The sequence below is a fragment of the Leptodactylus fuscus genome, chromosome 3, assembly GCF_031893055.1.
Source record: "Leptodactylus fuscus isolate aLepFus1 chromosome 3, aLepFus1.hap2, whole genome shotgun sequence".
Taxonomy (NCBI): Eukaryota; Metazoa; Chordata; class Amphibia; order Anura; family Leptodactylidae; genus Leptodactylus; species Leptodactylus fuscus.
In genome coordinates, this window is record NC_134267.1 from 26,300,098 (window position 1) to 26,318,951 (window position 18,854).

The window sequence follows — 18,854 nt, forward strand, 5'->3', positions numbered from 1 at the left end:
CCATAGAGATTAGCTACATTGCCATGGGGTGTAATTTTCGGGATTATGTTGTGCATCGTGGACAAAGGTACATCAAGATCTCTGGAGATGAGTTTGTAACCTTGAGATTGTTAATAATCTCCACACTTTTGGTTCTCGGTTCCTCAGGCTCTTCTTCTCTTTCTGTTCTTCATGCTTAGTGGGGCACTCACAAACATACAATGCACAGTCTGAGACAATTTCTCTCCTTTGTATCTAGTGAACAGATGTGATTTTTATATTGCCCACACCTGTTACTTGCCACAGATGAGTCTGAAAAAATTTATTTACCCACAATTCTGAAAAAGTAGCAACAATTTTGGTCCGGCCCATTTTTGGAGTTTTGTGTTTAATTATCTCCAATTCAGTGTCATTACAATAATTTTGTGAAGGAAATCCTTAATTTTCCAGAATGATTTCAGGGGTGTTAATCCTCAGACCATTAGGGGGCAGTATATGACTTCACGATGTATGTTATATATCTTTTCCTGCTATGACATTGTTTTTGGGGCTGTATTTCAGGATGTATAGGGTGCATAGGATTGTGGTATTTTGTCTCTTTTTTTTTTTTATACTGTGATCTCATATGGAGATTTTTTGGAGATGCTGGGGGTTGTAGTGCAGCACTACTTGTAATGGAGAATACCTTGTATACTGGAGTGGTGACTTCTCTGTGCTGTCTCATGAGCTTCTGTATACAGAGGACAGACCCCGTCATTTGCTCCACCTGTCATCTTACACTTCCCCTCACATTTTGGGGGAATTTCCTTTAGTTTCCACAGGGGTGGGGTCGTATTTTTTGCAGGGTTTCCCCAGGTTGTGGGGGTGTAAAATGTGAATGGTGGTGGGTGTAAATTACTTGCAGGGTGGTGGGTGTATATTACTTGCACGGTGGTGTGTGTATATTACTTGCACGGTGGTGGGTGTATATTACTTGTAGGGTATTGGGGGTATATTCTTTGCAGAATTCCCCTCTCAGTGACGGGGACTTGCTCAGCTCATGAATGGAGTCCTCTCTAGTTAGTCCTGTCAGCTATCAGGGTGGAGCTACCAGTCACAGGAGAGGGGAGGAGGGAGCTTCTCCCAAATCCATTGAAGTGTGTGTAAAACACTCCCAAAGACACTTTTAGCGGGGCAGCAGCAGCAGCAGCAGCAGCAACGTGCGCCCTCCACGAGGAGACCCTCTCACCAAACAAGGTAAGAGCTGCCATAAACTGTACAATCTAAGTACATTGTGGGGGTCCCTGCTGCACCCCAGTGAGCTACTGACTCTGACCGCCCATGATAGGGGCCACATGGCATCCCACATGATGGTACAAATTAGGTAGAGGTGTCAGGGTACAGGGTGCTAACCCCTTGGAAAGCCGGAATCAGTGGCGCACACTGGACGTCGGTGAGGAGCGCAGCTCTGCAGCCAGTGGATACAGTTGAAAGGGTTAAATGTGTCCAGGGCAGAAAAGGGTAAAGTATCTGATGCCAGGCTCATGCCATGTGCTGATGGGGGTATGGTGGGTACACGGGTTCTGCCCCAGTCACAGCGTCTTCTTGTATCTGCTCAGACTTTGGCTCCACTTCTGTGTCAGCACAAACATTACTGAAGACGCAGCAGATCCCTGTTATCTGGGCGCAAAGTCACCCGAGAGCAGCGGCCACTAATCTGCTGCCCACACCCTGCCAGGGACACCCGGACAGAGACCTGCAGATGGCTTATTGTGTCTTACCTACTATGGGTTACGAAGTGTGATTATGGGTTACTATGTAGGTTGTCATGGGTTACAATACTGTTATTAAGCGCGCTGCCCCATGTACATGGTAATGGAGATATGAGGTACCAAGCTTTACATGTGCCACCTGCTACTGCTGATAACACGTGTACTTGGCTACCATCGTCCTGACCCCAGGAGCTCACAATTTAATATTACTATATTGTACACAATGTATCACTCTCATTATCCCTCACCCCAGAGGCTCACAATCTAATCCCCCCCATAATACACTCAATGTATCGCTCCCACCATCCCTCACCCCAGAGGCTCACAATCTAATCCCCCCATAATACACTCAATGTATCACTCCCACCATCCCTCACCCCAGAGGCTCACCATCTAATCTCCCTATGTCACACAATGTATCGCTCCCATCATCCCTGTCCTCGTCCTTGGCGCTCAGTGTGAGTCTGGAGCCAGCCCCCCACTCCCCTCCATCACGTGTTCATTGTTCTGTTCAAGTCAAGTAAAAACTATTTGTTGCTGTCGGAGACCTGGGAGTGCAGCGCTCCTGGCGTGACTGCCCCCTCCTCCCCAAATCTGAGACCCTGCCAAACCCCCTCCCCTAAAATGTGCCACCAGCCCACAGTAGTCAGAGCCCTACTGCCTCCTCGTAATCCCCCAGCCCTGCTAGATCTGCACCCCCCCCATCAGAGTAATTGTATTTGTATGTATATTAGTATATACTGCTCCACATCAGAGCTGAACCTCCAATGGATTTTACACCCTACTGCCCTACTCCGGTAGTACCCTGATATGACATGCCCCATCATGTGACATCTCTGCCCTTCCCCCTGGTGTCCCCCTTTCCCCTCTCTCGTTCTGCTATGTCATCTAATTTCCTCCTAAATCCCCTACACCCCTCCCCCTGTGCCCCTCTCCAGCTGCAGCGGTCACCTGCCGGCCCCAGGAATGTCATCACAGGTCATTGTCCACTGACTGCTGTCCTGAGAGTGGGGGAGGACGCGCTGCTGAATGTGGGGTACAGGGGGTCCCAGATAAGATCTCCCCTGCTGTATGTTATGGGGTGATTGCAAGTCACTCAGGATACAAGTAGGGGTAACGGACATCGGGGAGCAATGAGGGTCTGAATAGTAACTGACCAAGCAACACTGATCTGATCATACCATGTGTCTGCTGAGCTGTGTATCTAATCGTATGATGTGATACTGTGTATCTAATCCTATTATGTGTGATACGGCCAGACAGAACTAGACAGCTCTGCATTTCCTTCACATGACACATAAAAGGAGAAGACTGTAGGGAGCAGAAAGAAGGAACAGAATGTCTGAAGTGATGATGTAGCAGATCTGTGAGGTCTGGGAGAGTCAGATAAACCCCGTCACGTGGGCCACCACCGTCCTCTTCATGGTAAATAAGTCCCAGCTCCTCAGGTTCTGCTTGTGTCCAGTTACCAGGTGCAGCACGTGGGAGAGTTGCGCTGGTTCAGTCTTCACATCAGCCGTAACACCAATACTTCCTGCCTAATATGTAGCTTCCCCCCCTCACGACCCATCAGGTCCCCTCTCCATCTCTGCAGGTGTCCTGTAATATCTGGAGACGACAGCTGCACATGTTCTCCGTCTGCGGCCTCCACGGATCGGGCTTTTTTTCCATCACATTCCATAGATATTCGATCAGATTAAGATCGGGGAATTTGGAGATGTCATCACCTTCACTTCTTGCCATATTCTTCATTCCTGGACATTATCTAGCATAAAGACGCCATTGCCACTAGGAGGCGCCGCAGTCATGATGGGGGGGTACTTGGTCTGTACACTGTTTGGGTAAATGTCATATAATATCCACTTCGTGCCAGGGGCTAAGGTTCCCTGAAGAGGGTATGACAGTGCCTGGGTTCTTCTCATAGTGTTCCCTTATACCAGCTCTTACCCAGGTAAGTGACTGAGCCTTTGCCTTCTTCCCATAATGCCGCCAGGTAAGTGACATACACGTACCTGGCCATACACTTCATGTAATACATGATCCATCTGACCAGACCTCTTCTTCCATTGCGCCATGGTCTAGTTCTGAAGCCCTCATGCTCATTGTAGACTTTTACGGTAGTGGATGGGGGTCATCCTGGGCGCTCTACCCTGCCCCATATACAGCAAGTTACGATGCCCTTTGTGTACTGACACCTTTCTATCATAGCCAGCAGTATTAGATGTCCTCTTCTGTGCCGTCGGAGCAGGCAGGTTGACCTCCACTTCCTGTAACCATCAGTAACTTTTGGGTTGTCCTTCTTTGGAACACTTTTGGTAGGTACTGACCACTATATAGCGGGAGACCTGTTGTTCTAGAGACATTTTATCCAGTTGTTGCCAATTTTTCTACACATTGATTGTAGGAACTGGCTGTTCTCTTGCTGGCTTAAATGTTCTACCCCTGAGACGTTCCATTACTTCAGCTGTCAGTGGTATTAATGTTATGGCTGATCATTATTTAATGTGTCACTAGTGTTTTTAGACACTGTAATATTTACACGCAGCAATTTACAGTAACCCTACAGGCCACACACCTGCTGGACATTGAACCCGTTTAGTGGTTCTCTGATATTTTACACAAACACAGCCGGTGAGTGGCCACAGACTAGACCGGGGACTCCTGAGTGATCATCCTGAAGGCTGGTTCTCAAAAGGTATTCATCTTGAGCCTTGTTCTCATAAGGTGGTTGTCCTGAGCCTTGTTCTTATAAGGCGTTTGTCCTGAAGGCTGATCCCTATGAGCTGGCTATCCTGAAGGACAATTCTACTGAGATGGTTGTTCTGATGGATTGTTTGGATGAGATGGTTGTCCTTTTGGCTTTATCTGATGAGGTGTTTGTCCCTAATCCTGGTCCCGTTAAGGTAGTCATCCTGAGTCTTGTTCTCATAAGGTGATCATCCAGAAGGCTGGTTTTGTTGAGGTGATCGTCCTGAAGATCAGGTCTGATACGTTGGCCATCCTGAGACTAGTCCCAATAATTTGGTCATCCTGAAGGCTTTCGTGATAAGGTGGTCATCCTGTAGCCTAATGCTGATAAGGTGGCCATCTTTAAGGCCCATCCTGATAAGGTTCCAGGCTGATCCCTACGAGGTGGCTGTCCTGAAGCCCAATTCCAATGAGGTGGTTGTTCTGACAGAGTGTTCGCATGAGATGGTTGTCCTTTTAGCTGGTTCTGATGAGGTACTCGTCCTGAATCCTGGCCCCTGCTAAGGTGGTCATCCTGAATCTTGTTTACCATGTGGGTTCATACCAGCGTTGGCTCTCCATTCGGGGATTCTGTTCCCCTCTTCATATTATTCGCCCATTTCAGACGGAAACCTAGCGGACACCATTATAGTCTATGGGGTCCGTGGGTTTCCAACGGTAAACAGTTTTTTAAGTGGATTAGGTTTCTGTTCTGGGAGTCCACAACGAAACCCAAACGCAGGTGTGAAGCTAGTGTCAGACTAGTTCTTGCTTCCTGCCACTGTCCCTCATGATAATCTTCTGGTCACCCTTATCACTGGCCTCCATCTTCTGCAGAGTATAGCTGAATCTGATTGAAGTGCTAGCTCTTGGACCTTGTGCACAGCCGCCTCCGAGGTCACACGTGTGCAGGGCTGGGACAGTCATAGCAATTTACAGCCTGTAAAATTGGGACTTTGCTCCAGAGCCAGTTGACAAACATGCAATGAGCAAGTTGTACGTTCTGCACGTCCCGTACTAATCTATACATATACTGAGGGGTCACGTCCTGGTGAAGTCTGTCACTCCATGCCCCCACCTCACATTGGAGACTTCTTAAAGGTACATTACACGTATCTCACTTTGAACTGGCTGATGTCAGTGGACACAAGTGGTTGTTCTTTAATATGTGTCGGGATCACCATCCCTTTAAGGCGCTGATGATCTGTAGGTGTAATTGACTTCTGATCAGCCGGGATTGTATGCGGCCTCGGTTAATTGCTTGTTAGCCCGGCATTAGTGACTACTAAGCGGCTTATTCCGGCCTCTTATCTGTAAATCCTGTGCTGAGCGGAGAGATCTGGTGCAGGTTTATATGGCAGTAAATCAGCCGCCACCTCACAGACCGAGATATTCTGCCGAAGCCAGATGCCATCTATGGCGGTGTTATCTACCATCATGTCCCCACACAGTTCCCATACACTGAAATATATATCAAGGGTCAAAGTATACCAGTGCCTCATGCGTCGTCGTATATAGGGTATCATATATGGCAGGTATCAGCCAATGTGCACAGAGACCATGGTTGATAACAGAGAGGAGCAGCATACGTACTTGGGGTCAGACAGGCTACATGGGGCATTGGGTGTAGTGAGCCCCTGAGGTCCAGATGTGGCACAGCATGGGGGGGGTTATCCTCTGACCCACATGGATCCTGCACCGGACGGATGTCTCCTTGGCAGGGACACGCCTGTTGTGGCATCACATGGCACCTCTGGTGCCAGCCGCGCCCCCTCACGCCTATGCCTGAGCCAGTGCAGACCTCAAACCTCCTGTTATCGCCCGCCTACCCCTTTTCCCCGTGTTAACCTGTTCACATCCATCCCAGTAGCCCTCTCCAGACCTCCAGCTCCTTTGGTAGTCAGTAGTCACCCTCTGCATCTACAGTCAGTGAAATTAACCTCTTCCTGGTTCATTTCTGCAACAGCATTCCAGATTAACCCCTTCAGGCCTGTCACATGGTTGTCCTGCCCTCTTCATACATTAAACCTTTTCAGGCAGCGTTTCCAGTCTGACACCTTCTACTTTAGATTTGTGATTTTGGTTGTCGGGTTTTGGTTTTTTTTTGCTTTTTCTTCATTGAGTTGATGGGTCAGATGAGGAAACGTCTTCAGGAGCGCTGGAGTAGGTGAAACGCTGTGTCTGAACGTGACTTGACATTATGGAGGCGGTAACAACATTAACCCTTTCCTAACTGCTTTATAAAAAGGAATCCATATGCTGACCATCTAGTTCCCGAACCAAAACACACACAGTGTACAATGGGGCAGATTTACTGATAATCCTGGGTTACAGCTAGACTAGAGCCAATGCAAAATGTCACATCCAACTTTAGGAGATTTTTTCAGACCAGCTTGACAAGGGGTGTAGACAAGAAGGGACCACGGAAAAGGTGAGAGGCTAGAAATGGGACACGTTGCTCCAAAATTAAACTATAACTATGGTGTAAAGTGTTTGGTGTTTTTGTGGTATAAACCTCAGACAGTTAGTGTATATACAGATATATCACTATATCACACACCTGGGGATAAATCTGGTGTATCTTCAGACCAGGTGTACAATGTCTAACTGGAAATGTGGGGAACAGTGCAGAAATAATGCCACCACATAGTGCTCCATTTATACCACCAAGTAGAGTCTAAATAATACCATAATATAGTGCAACACTAGTACCGCCACATAGTGTCCGTATAATACCACCAAGTAGTTTCTAAATAATAACATAATATATATATATAACATAATATAGTGCCCAAATAATACCACCATATTGTGTCCAATTGTGTCCATATAATACTGCTAAGCATTGTCTAAATAATACCATAGTATAGTGTCCAAATAATACCGCCACATAGCGCCCCAATTATACCACCAAATATTGTCTAAATAATGCCATAATATAGTTCCCAAATAATACCGCCACATAATGCTCCAATTATACCACCAAGTAGTGTCCATATAATACCACTAAGTATTTTCTAAATAATACCATTATATAGTGCCCAAATTATATCACCAAGTAGTGTCTAAATAATACCAACACTGTGCCCAAATAATACTGTCATATAGTAAACAAATAGTACTATATAGTTCCCAAATAATACCACTGTATAATATCCTATTAACACTGCATCCAAATAATACTGCTATAGAGATTCCAAATAATACTAGCGTATAGTGTCTAAACACATAGTCCACATATTCCTCAGATAATATCACAATACTGAACCTAAATAATCTCCTATAGGGCTGACATTTCACTGCTGGTGCTGAAATAATGGTGGAGTACAGAATTCATATAATACCGCCATACAGTGTAACATACACTGGCTGCAAATGAATTCAGATGATAAGACCATTCCGTGCCCAAGAAAACCACTATGATAATATACACACAATGATGGCTAGGAGCTGAGGATATAATACCGATGGTAATGTTTGGGGGCCCGGGATATAATAACCATGATAACGTCCAGGGGTCTGGGATATAATAATCATAATGGGGCCCAGGATATAACACCCATGATAATGTCCTCCAGGGCCCGGGATATAACGCCTATGATAATGTCCAGGGCCCGGGATATAACGCCTATGATAATATTATACACCGTAATGATTATCTTGAGGGTTTTTGCTATGTGAATTCCTGTGTTATCCTGCTATGAGGTGCGGAGGAGGTGACGCCTCAATGTGGAGAATTCACCGGCTCCAAAGGTGCTGCCAAAACTTCTAACTGAGAGCAGGGTGTTGTACTAAACCTTTATCTGACCCCGGCCCGTACCTCGCACCTCCCTGCAGGCCCCACCATCATAATCTTGGGGCTCTCGGCTAATGTCTCGGAGGCAGATTTATTATAACTGTCTTATACCAACCAATCACAGCGCAGCTTTCACTTTGTATTCATCTCCTGAAAAAATGAAAGCCGTTTTATGATTGGTTGCTATGGGTGCATGGTCCTGCTGCAGGTGGATACGTGAGCTCTTGTGGTGTCGCCTGTCTCAGGACATCTGTTGTAGGTGGAGTAGACGGGCTCCGGCGTGGCTCTTGTGTACTCAGCCCCAGGCAAGGAAGGAGGACAGGATATGAGCTGCAGCGCGGACGCTCCACGTGTTGTCGGGGCGACATCTACATACATTATATATTCAGGCATCTGACCCCCCGACTGCGTCCACTCGCGGGGAAAGTGAGCGGCGAACTGAAATGGAATGGCGTGGAAAAATTCTAAAGACTCCGTATATTACGGAGGCCCCAAATCACATCCAGCCTGCTCTGTGGCCCCTGAATCACCCTGTACCTTTACCTGCAGGAATGGTCAAATAAGGGCCCCTTGGGATTGTTTTTAGGGTGACTGCTGGTCACTTTATGTCTATGTAGCTTCAGAACAGGAGTGCTGAGGAGCGGAGAGCAGCGGCGCACAGCACACATTCCACCGCCCCTCCATCCGCAATCTGTTTTTCTCATTTTTACATCATTAAGGGCCCCGAGGGCTTAAAAATATGTGAATGTGGAATGTGATAACATTTCCTTATAAACTCAGGAAAACCGGGATATCAGTACAGGGTGTGGGGGAGAAAAAGAGGGGTCACCTAATTAGAAATGGGGCGGGAGACAGGTTAGGAAAGTAGAGGGCGCAAAAGGTCAGAGGACTGGAGGTGAAAAACAATCAGTACACGAGAGGAATGTGGCGGCACCAGGGTAGCCACGGCACAGTACCACTTCTCTAGTCCTGTATATATGGACACTGCACAGTACCACTCCTCTAGTCCTGTATATATGGACAGTGCACAGTACCACTCCTCTAGTCCTGTATATATGGACAGTGCACAGTACTACTTCTCTAGTCCTGTATATATGGACAGTGCACAGTACCACTCCTCTAGTCCTGTATATATGGACATTGCACAGTACCACTCCTCTAGTCCTGTATATATAGACAGTGCACAGTACCACTCCTCTAGTCCTGTATATATGGACAGTGCACAGTACTACTTCTCTAGTCCTGTATATATGGACAGTGCACAGTACCACTCCTCTAGTCCTGTTTATATGGACATTGCACAGTACCACTCCTCTAGTCCTGTATATATAGACAGTGCACAGTACCACTCCTCTAGTCCTGTATATATGGACAGTGCACAGTACTACTTCTCTAGTCCTGTATATATGGACAGTGCACAGTACCACTCCTCTAGTCCTGTTTATATGGACATTGCACAGTACCACTCCTCTACTCCTGTATATCTGGACATTGCACAGTACCCCTCCTCTTATTCTGTATATCTGGACATTGCACAGTACCACTCCTCTTATTCTGTATATATGGACAATGCACAGTACCACTTCTCTTATTCTGTATATATGGACCACGCAGAGTATCACTCCTCTAGTTCTGTATATATAGACAGTGCACAGTACCACTTCTCTCCTCCTGTATATATGGACAGTGCACAGTACCACTCCTCTAGTTCTGTATATATGGGTAGTGCATAGTACCTCTTCTCTTGTCTGCTGGGTGTAGTCTCAGTATCTGCTCTGGTTCGGTATATTGCTCAGTATCACTTCCCTCTTGCCTCCCTCCATCCTGATATATTTATATCGCCTCCTGTGCTGTAATTGATGCCGGGTCGGGTCACATGATCGTGGTGACTGTTTTCGGCCGCAGCTTTCTCTATTTATACACCAGTCATTTGGCCCAGCAATATTAACCCTGTATCTGCTCATTTCTGTCAGGTGGGCACAATGACTCCCCCTAGAGGTCTTATATAGAGGTTTGTTACCCTCGCCGTGGTCAGTTGACCACCACCGCTCGCTGGCTCATATATCTGGGGGCAGATATATATCTCATGTAAGCCTCAAAACTCTGTAACGTATCTCGTGATAGAAAAATGCTTCTTTCTCCACAAATCAGGACTGACATTTACTCTGAAATCTCTGTTAAATCTTTCATGGTCTCCCAAGATGGGCTGTCAGCTCACAGAGGGATCAGATTACATGTGCCAATAGAATTGTATATGGAGCAGAGGTGCTGGCAGAGCGGCTGCTGCAGCTAGCAGTAAGTTTCTATCTCGCCCCAAGGATCTTGTTGACCTCAGTACCAGTCAGCACGTCTCTGTAATGTCCCTGATGCTTCAGAATGAGGGACGGAGAGTTGCAGAGCAGAATCTTCTGTGTTCTCTGTGTACTGGCTGATGTAGACAACATACTAGCTAGCCTACAACTCGAGACAACTGAGGATGAAATAGAGAGAAGCTGCAGAAGGTAAACTGCTAACAATGCAGAATACAATCTGTATCCGATGTATATCAGCCATATAATGGCCAGATACTACAGAGTTCACCTTATATGTTAAGTACACGATGACATCACCGGAGCAGATATGAAAGCTACAGAATCAGCAGCGATAGAGAAGTTAGCCCAGGAAGTGGCCTTCGTGGAGGGGCGGGGCTTATAGAATAGGGCAGGGCTAAATATATTCAGATCTACTTTATTATGTACGTCAGCAGCCTATATATCCCATACACATTGTAGAGGCCTCTGTATTAATAGAAGACCCCCCCCTAAACACTTGTAGACCCCCAATATTAATATATGCTATGTATACATATCCCATATATGCCTATGGATATCAGACCCCTGCACTATATTAACCCCTTGAGGCACCACGCCATACCCACAGTCACAGCTGTGATTGACATCCAGGCTCCTGCTGTGACCCCTTAGCTGCCACAGTCTAGAGCGACTGAACCATCCAAGAAATTATTTTGGGCGCCACAGGAATTGTAACAGCCTATAGAATAATGGCGTACTTATAGAAACGAGGACTCCGACAGCAAAACAGAAGCCCCTTATGGCCAAACACTAATATCTACACTAGAGTGGACTAGCAGATCAATATGGTGTGCAGGGCAGGGGGGCCCTAATCCTGGAAGTGGGGGGCCCTCTAGCACTTGTCTGGGAGCTATTCCTTATAATGGCCCCTCTAGATTCCACTGGGGGCCCTCATCTATATACAAACACACATGACAAGGCCCCTCTGCCCCGCTGTACCCTTTCAGTCCTGGGCTGTACAGAGTGGAAAGTTACTGCGGCCCCCTGGCCGGTGCAGATTGTGTGCAGATGTTAGGGAGGATCATGGCTCCGTACCTAATGAGACGTACAGGATGTCTCCTGCTTCTAGAGCAGTGTGACCTCTCCCCCACTGAGTAATTACTCTCATCATCCTCCATACACTACTCCCTCCGATTGTGACCATCTGTACCATGTATGTTGGAGGATGTGGCTCTTTAAAACTAACAGAAATCCCTGCCGCCCCTTATCTACCGGAACCAATCAGGGCACAGCTTGTATCTGGTGTAATAGAAGCTGCATTGTGATTGGTCGCTGTCTGTGAATATTATTCTCATCACATGATATGGTGCAGAATTATGTTAAATATCAGGACATGATTGGGTCATACAACTGGGCCCTCCGGCCTGATCGTCTCTAGTGGCCCCCCAACCATGTTCTCTCTACGGGCCCCTCAGCCGGGTCTTTCCAGGGGTCCCTTGGCCTGGTCTTTTCCAGGGGCCACTTAGCTTGGTCTATCCTAGGGCCCACAAAGTCTAATCTTCTCCTGGGACTCATCACATATTATCACGACCACTCAATCATAATCTGTTGTTTTTCACGGATCTGGAAATTTTTGTGTAGTCCTCGGATTCCTTTGGCTTTAGTTTCTGGCTCTGAACATTTATCAGCATTTTTATGGGGAATTTGATGGATTTTGTTCAACTGACTTATGTGAGAGCCAGAGGAGGGGGCCGGGGGGATATAGAATATATGAGAAGTGGGGGAATATAGAATATATGAGGGAGAGACCCCAGATATAGAATATATGAGAAGTGGGGGAATATGGAATATATAAGGGAGAGACCCCAGATATAGAATATATGAGAACCAGAGGAATATAGAATATATGAAGGAGGAGTTTGGGGGGAATGTAGAATATATGAGAACCGGGGGGAATATATAATATATGAGGGAGGGATGGAGGGCGGGGAGGAATATATAATATATGAGAGCTGTAGGGAGAGGAGGGGGATATGGAATATATGAGAGCCGGAGGAGGGGGGAGAGGAATATAGAATATGTGAGTGAGGGAGGGGTCAGGGGAATGCAGAATGCGGGGGGGGGGGGGGGGGGCAATTGGGGGATATAGCATATTAGAGAGGCGGAGGTAAATAGAATATATGAGGGCCTGGGGGGGAGAGATATAGAATATTTGTGGTGAGAGAGAGTCGGGGAGATATCGATTTTGTGAGGGGGGAGAATCTTAGTTTACATGAACAGGAAAAGATATGTGTTATTCCTGTAACTTTAACCCTTTATTAACCATATAATGTTCTTCATATATCTTAAGACTTTTTTCCATATTAATATTAATGTGTAGCTGACCCTGCCCTTCAGGATTTAAGATCTGTGTTAGGTGGACTTCTCCTTTAATTGCATGTTGGGGGCGGGGCTGTGACTACATCTAACTTTCATATTTTCCTTGTTTTTCTGCAGGCTCACGTTCATAGTGTGCAGGATCCTGAATTACCATGTCGGCGCCCCCTAAGGACAGGTGAGATTCCTTACCTATGTGCTGCCTCTGGCAATGACACGAGGTCCTGCTCTGCAGCACATACTGCAGCAGCTCAGCCGGTAATCTCAGACATGTCAGCTCTTCTGGGGTCTCCTCCATAGATGAGGAGATCTCTTGCTGGGTCACAGGATGTCAATGTTAACCCTTTATCCATTCCTTTTAGGTACAATGGCGTCTGGCTGATATTCTTCATGCTTGGACTTGGCACCTTGTTACCATGGAATTTCTTCATGACAGCAACAGTGGTGAGTGACCCCCGGCTGTGGCCCCAACTGGAGTATAAACAACTGGGGCCCAGAGAGGGACATCACCAGACTATAACCTAATAGTATTGTAACCACTAGCTCCACCCACATCACCTTATATAGGGCGGGGCTAAGAGGGAATCTCCACCTCTAACCGGAGTCTCTATGTAATGTATGTACACAATGACTGTACCAGCAGAATAGTGAGTGCAGCTCTGGAGTATAATACAGGATAAGTAATGTAATGTATGTACACAGTGTCTGTACCAGCAGAATAGTGAGTGCAGCTCTGGAGTATAATACAGGATGTAACTCAGGATCAGTACAGGATAAGTAATGTAATGTATGTACACAGTGACTGTACCAGCAGAATAGTGAGCACAGCTCTGGAGTATAATACAGGATGTAACTGAGGATCAGTACAAGATAAGTAATGTAATGTATGTACACAGTGACTGTACCAGCAGAATAGTGAGCACAGCTCTGGAGTATAATACAGGATAAGTAATGTAATGTATGTACACAGTGACTGTACCAGCAGAATAGTGAGCACAGCTCTGGAGTATAATACAGGATGTAACTGAGGATCAGTACAGGATAAGTAATGTAATGTATGTACACAGTGACTGTACCAGCAGAATAGTGAGTGCAGCTCTGGAGTATAATACAGGATAAGTAATGTAATGTATGTACACAGTGACTGTACCAGCAGAATAGTGAGCACAGCTCTGGAGTATAATACAGGATGTAACTGAGGATCAGTACAGGATAAGTAATGTAATGTATGTACACAGTGACTGTACCAGCAGAATAGTGAGCGCAGCTCTGGAGTATAATACAGGATAAGTAATGTAATGTATGTACACAGTGACTGCACCAACAGAATAGTGAGCGCAGGTCTGGAGTATAATACAGGATGTAACTCAGGATAAGTAATGTAATGTATGTACACAGTGACTGCACCAGCAGAATAGTGAGCACAGCTCTTGAGTATAATACAGGATGTAACTGAGGATCAGTACAGGATAAGTAATGTAATGTATGTACTCAGTGACTGTACCAGCAGAACAGTGAGCGCAGCTCTGGAGTATAATACAGGATGTAACTCAGGATAAGTAATGTAATGTATGTACTCAGTGATTGTACCAACAGAATAGTGAGCGCAGCTCTGGAGTACAGTTTATCTATATGTATAATGAGGTCAGAGGTGACTGTGTCTTTTTCTCACCCCGTAGGGAATTACTTGCCCTGTCCAGGGGGAGGGGGTATCTTGTGATCATAACATCTTAATGTCTTTGTCTTCTTCTCAGTATTTCACCAGCCGTCTGGCAGAGCCTGGCAGTGATAGAATAGCGCCCCCTGATGGCAGTGGTAATGGCTCCGCCCCCCTCAATGGTTCGCTTAGCTCTAATGACACAACAATGAGAGCTGTGGATCCTCCACTGACACAGCTGCAGAGCAAGTTCAACAATGTCATGACCCTCTGCGCCATGTTACCCCTCCTCATATTCACCTGCCTCAACTCCATCCTGCACCGCCGGTGAGTCTAGAGATTACTCCCTGGGGCAGTAGTGGCTCTACATATATATATAATATGGGGTCTGGACTCCTCCTTCCTGACACTCTGGCTTCTTCTCTATCCAGAATCTCCCAGAACATTCGCATTGCTGGCAGCCTGGCCGCCATCTTCCTGGTTTTCCTGCTGACCGCCATATTTGTGAAGATCGAGTTCTCACCGGCCACTTTCTTCACCTTAACAATGGTCAAAATTGTCTTCATCAACTGTGAGTAGTAGTGTGGTACAACATGGAGGGCTCTGCCCCATCGCTGGGTTTTCTTCTCTGCCCCCGCTTATGTGGTTTTTATCGTTTGCAGCCTTTGGCGCTCTCCTCCAGGGCAGTCTCTTTGGATTGGCCGCCCTCTTCCCAGCAAGCTACACGGCTCCGATAATGAGCGGTCAGGGCCTGGCGGGGACATTTGCAGCTTTAGCCATGATCTGCGCATTGGCCAGTAAGTACCATCTGCCCCTTACTCCTAAAACCCCTCTGTCAGTCGTTCTTATAGTAGTCTAGACCACCCCCACCCATCCTATAATACATCTCTAGGACATTCGTATAACCAGTCCCGCCTCTCCTCCTGTAATCCCGATTGTTAATCTCCTTCTCCCTCGTGCAGGCGGTTCGGCGCTGGAGGACAGTGCGTTTGGCTATTTTATCACGGCCTGTGTGGTCATCCTGCTCGCTCTCGTCTCCTATTTGGCCCTCAATAAACTGGTGAGTATGGAAATAAGTGGTGTACTGGGAGGAGCCACTAGTGGGCAACCTATTTATAAATTCTTGGAGTTTGTAGGATAACGCCTCACACAGCTGATGACTTGTTACAATGTGTCGGGTTAGATCATATAAACCACTCTGTAGACTCTCCTTGATGAAGCGGTTGCTGATGCTTTACACTGCAGCATGAATATGGACAGCTCAGCAGTGGGGGGGTGCTGTGCTTCGTCCATATAGCAGCTGTTCCTCGGGGGCGGGGCATCACCAGGTCCAATATTCATATAATTGGTTTATTGTAGGAATTTTACCAGTACTACACTGTGGAGAACCTGAAGAACATCGCCATAAACAGTGTGAACAATGATGTGGAGCTGAAGAAGGATCTGCTGCAAAAGGGTGAGGGGGGGAGTGGATATCTGCCCTCTGTACAGTAAAGGTGGGGTTAATTCCCTGACTGACAGAGGTATGTTTATTTTCTCCGGTCAGGTGATCACGGGGCAGAATCTGGAGCCGGAGCGAACGAGAAACAATCCATCTTACTTATCCTGAAAAAGGTGAGTGGTGCCAGCCCTCCCCCTCCACAAGCTCCTCCCAGTATTCACCTGGCACCTCCTTTAACCCCGCCTCTTCCTGTAGATCTGGGTACTGGCCTTGTCCGTCTGCCTTGTCTTCACTGTCACCATTGGGATATTCCCATCTGTCACCGCAGATGTCAAGTCAACCATTGCTGGCGACACTCAGTGGGGTACGTTCAGTGGGGCCACAAAATTACCCACAATCCCCTGCCTGTAATGTACATGGGAGGTTAGAAACAGGCGGGGCGTGCTATTGTAAGCTGTTATCATCTGCATTATATCCACGTCCATGTTATTGGGGGTCTGATTCAATCTCATCTCCACAGGAAAATATTTCATCCCAGTCTCGTGTTTTCTGCTCTTCAACCTGTTTGACTGGGCCGGACGTAGCCTGACCTCCCTGGTCATGTGGGTGAGTACAAGAAGGGTGTAATAATCTGCAGAATGTGTCACATCTGTGTATCTGTCAGGACAGAGCAATGTTCTGCAGAAAGATCAGTGTAATAATTTGCAGGATATATCACTATTAGAGATGAGCGAGTAGTATTCAATCGAATACCTCCCCTGCACAGTTATTGGTGTAAAAAAGCGCCAGGGAAGGTGGGAGGGGCATCGAATTTTTACTGCGTTTACTGCGTGGTATTCAACCGATTACACCAATAACTATGCAGGGGAGGTATTCGATCGAATACTACACGCTCATCTCTAATCACTATGTATCTGTCAGGAGCTAAAGGACAGAGCAATGTTCTGCAGAGAGGTCAGCCGTGTAATAATCTGCAGATAATATATCACTATGTATCAGAAAGTAAAGAGGACAGAGCGATGTTCTGCACAGAGATCAGTGGTGTAATAATCTGCAGGATATATCATTATGTATCAGGAGGTAGAGAGGACAGATCAATGTTCTGCAGATCTCTAGACTAGTCAGTGGTGTAATAATCTGCAGGGCATATCACTGTGTTAGAAGACTGGGCAGAGCAATGTTCTGCAGATGTTATACTGTGGGTGCTGCTGCCCTCTTGTGGACACTCTTATATTTTCAGTAGTGAGTCTGCGCCCTCTGCTGGTCAGTGAGTCTCACACAGTGCAGGCTCCAGGGGTTCACTTACTTACTGTACATCTTACTCCTTCCCTCTTCTGTCTCCTGCAGCCCGGTAAGGACAGTAAGCTTCTCCCCATCCTGGTGGTGGCTCGTCTGATCTTCCTGCCCCTCTTCATGCTCTGTAACGTGATGCCCCGCAATTATCTGCCCGTTTATTTGGCCCATGACGCCTGGTACATCTGCGTCATGGTGGTGTTTGCGCTCTCCAATGGCTACCTGGCCAGTCTCTGTATGTGCTTTGGCCCTAAGTAAGTACCCATATGATAACCCCGGGTGAGGATATTGGGTCCTGTAGTCGCCTCCTGTACATATGCAATAACTAGGGTGAGGATGTTGGGTCTTGACCTCCATGTTTTTCTCTTGTCCCTGCAGGAAGGTGAATGTCCACGAGGCTGAAACCGCCGGTGCCATCATGGCGTTCTTCCTGTCGCTGGGTCTGGCCCTTGGAGCAGGATTCTCCTTCCTGTTAAGGATCTTGGTCTGATTTAAAGAGCCCCCTACCCCTCCGAACCCTCGCGGAGTCCAATGCTACCTCACGTGTATTCCTTGCACGTCACGTGAATCCTAAAGAATCTCTCCGTGTGGCGGAGTGGCCCCGAATACAACTTATGACTGTTCCTGTGCCGCTGCCACTGCTGCTCCAATTGGCTGCTTTCCTGCCCGTTGTCCTTGCTATACCAAAGAAAGTATTTCCTGCTCCTGGCCCCAAGACAGAGGGGCCCCGGACTGAACAACAAGGCGCTTGCCATAACGCTAATCTGTGGAGATGTCCCTCCCATCACAAAGTGCCCGGAGCTGGGACTGCAGTAACTCCACAAGTGTATAACTACCCCATCAGTGCCAGGAGACAGGGTGGCGGCCATTTTGTATTGGTCGTGTAACCCGCACTATTATTATTTTATGTATTATTGTATAAATGGTGCAGTAACCCCGCCCCCGCGGAGCCAGCAGACCGTTTTTCAGGGGGAGGAGTTATCGCCTGCAGATCTCATTGACGTTCTCTCGATAACATGAAGCTGGTTTTGTATTTCTTAGTAAAATATTCGTTGTCTTTTACATTTTTGTTCTGCAAAAAAAATTGAAAAAAAATATTTTTTATGGAATTAACATAATTAAGAATTGGTTAAATAACATTTTACATTTTGCCTTTCTGTGTAAAATTGAATTAACTATTTTTATTATTATTTTATGTCCTCGAAATGTAAACTGACTCTTCCGGACCGACCTATGGGAAATCAGAATGAGTGGAGCTGCAGTGTAAAGTAGGGGGGGGGGGAGTGGGAGCTTCTGACGTGAGATGGGGGTGAAGGTTCAGACTGAGACTCAGCTAGGTCACTGTTCATAGCTGTGGCCTAATGGAGCTGAGCTGTAATATAAAGCATGGTGGAGACACAGAGTAGTGACCAAAGCCCCAGTGGAGCTGAGCTGCAGTATAAAGCATGGTGAAGACATAGAGTCGCAGTCAGGAGGACTTCAGACCACCACAGTCAGCAGTAGACAGTGCGGCTCAGCTGATTATAAGTGTCCTAAAGGAGCT

At 46.8% G+C, this 18,854-nt stretch overlaps 1 protein-coding gene across 1 annotated transcript; it reads left to right on the forward strand.

Moving 5' to 3' along the window:
- Window positions 1–1,138: 1,138 nt before the first annotated feature.
- SLC29A1 (solute carrier family 29 member 1 (Augustine blood group)) lies at window positions 1,139–18,450 on the forward strand. The gene is made up of 13 exons (XM_075267309.1): window positions 1,139–1,215; window positions 13,041–13,098; window positions 13,283–13,364; window positions 14,675–14,904; window positions 15,009–15,148; window positions 15,240–15,374; window positions 15,540–15,637; window positions 15,937–16,033; window positions 16,124–16,191; window positions 16,274–16,382; window positions 16,539–16,624; window positions 17,366–17,565; window positions 17,690–18,450. The coding sequence occupies exons 2-13, from the start codon at window positions 13,076–13,078 to the stop codon at window positions 17,799–17,801; spliced, it is 1,380 nt and encodes a 459-aa protein (XP_075123410.1). The 5' UTR covers window positions 1,139–1,215; window positions 13,041–13,075; the 3' UTR covers window positions 17,802–18,450.
- The last annotated feature ends 404 nt before the right edge of the window (window positions 18,451–18,854 follow it).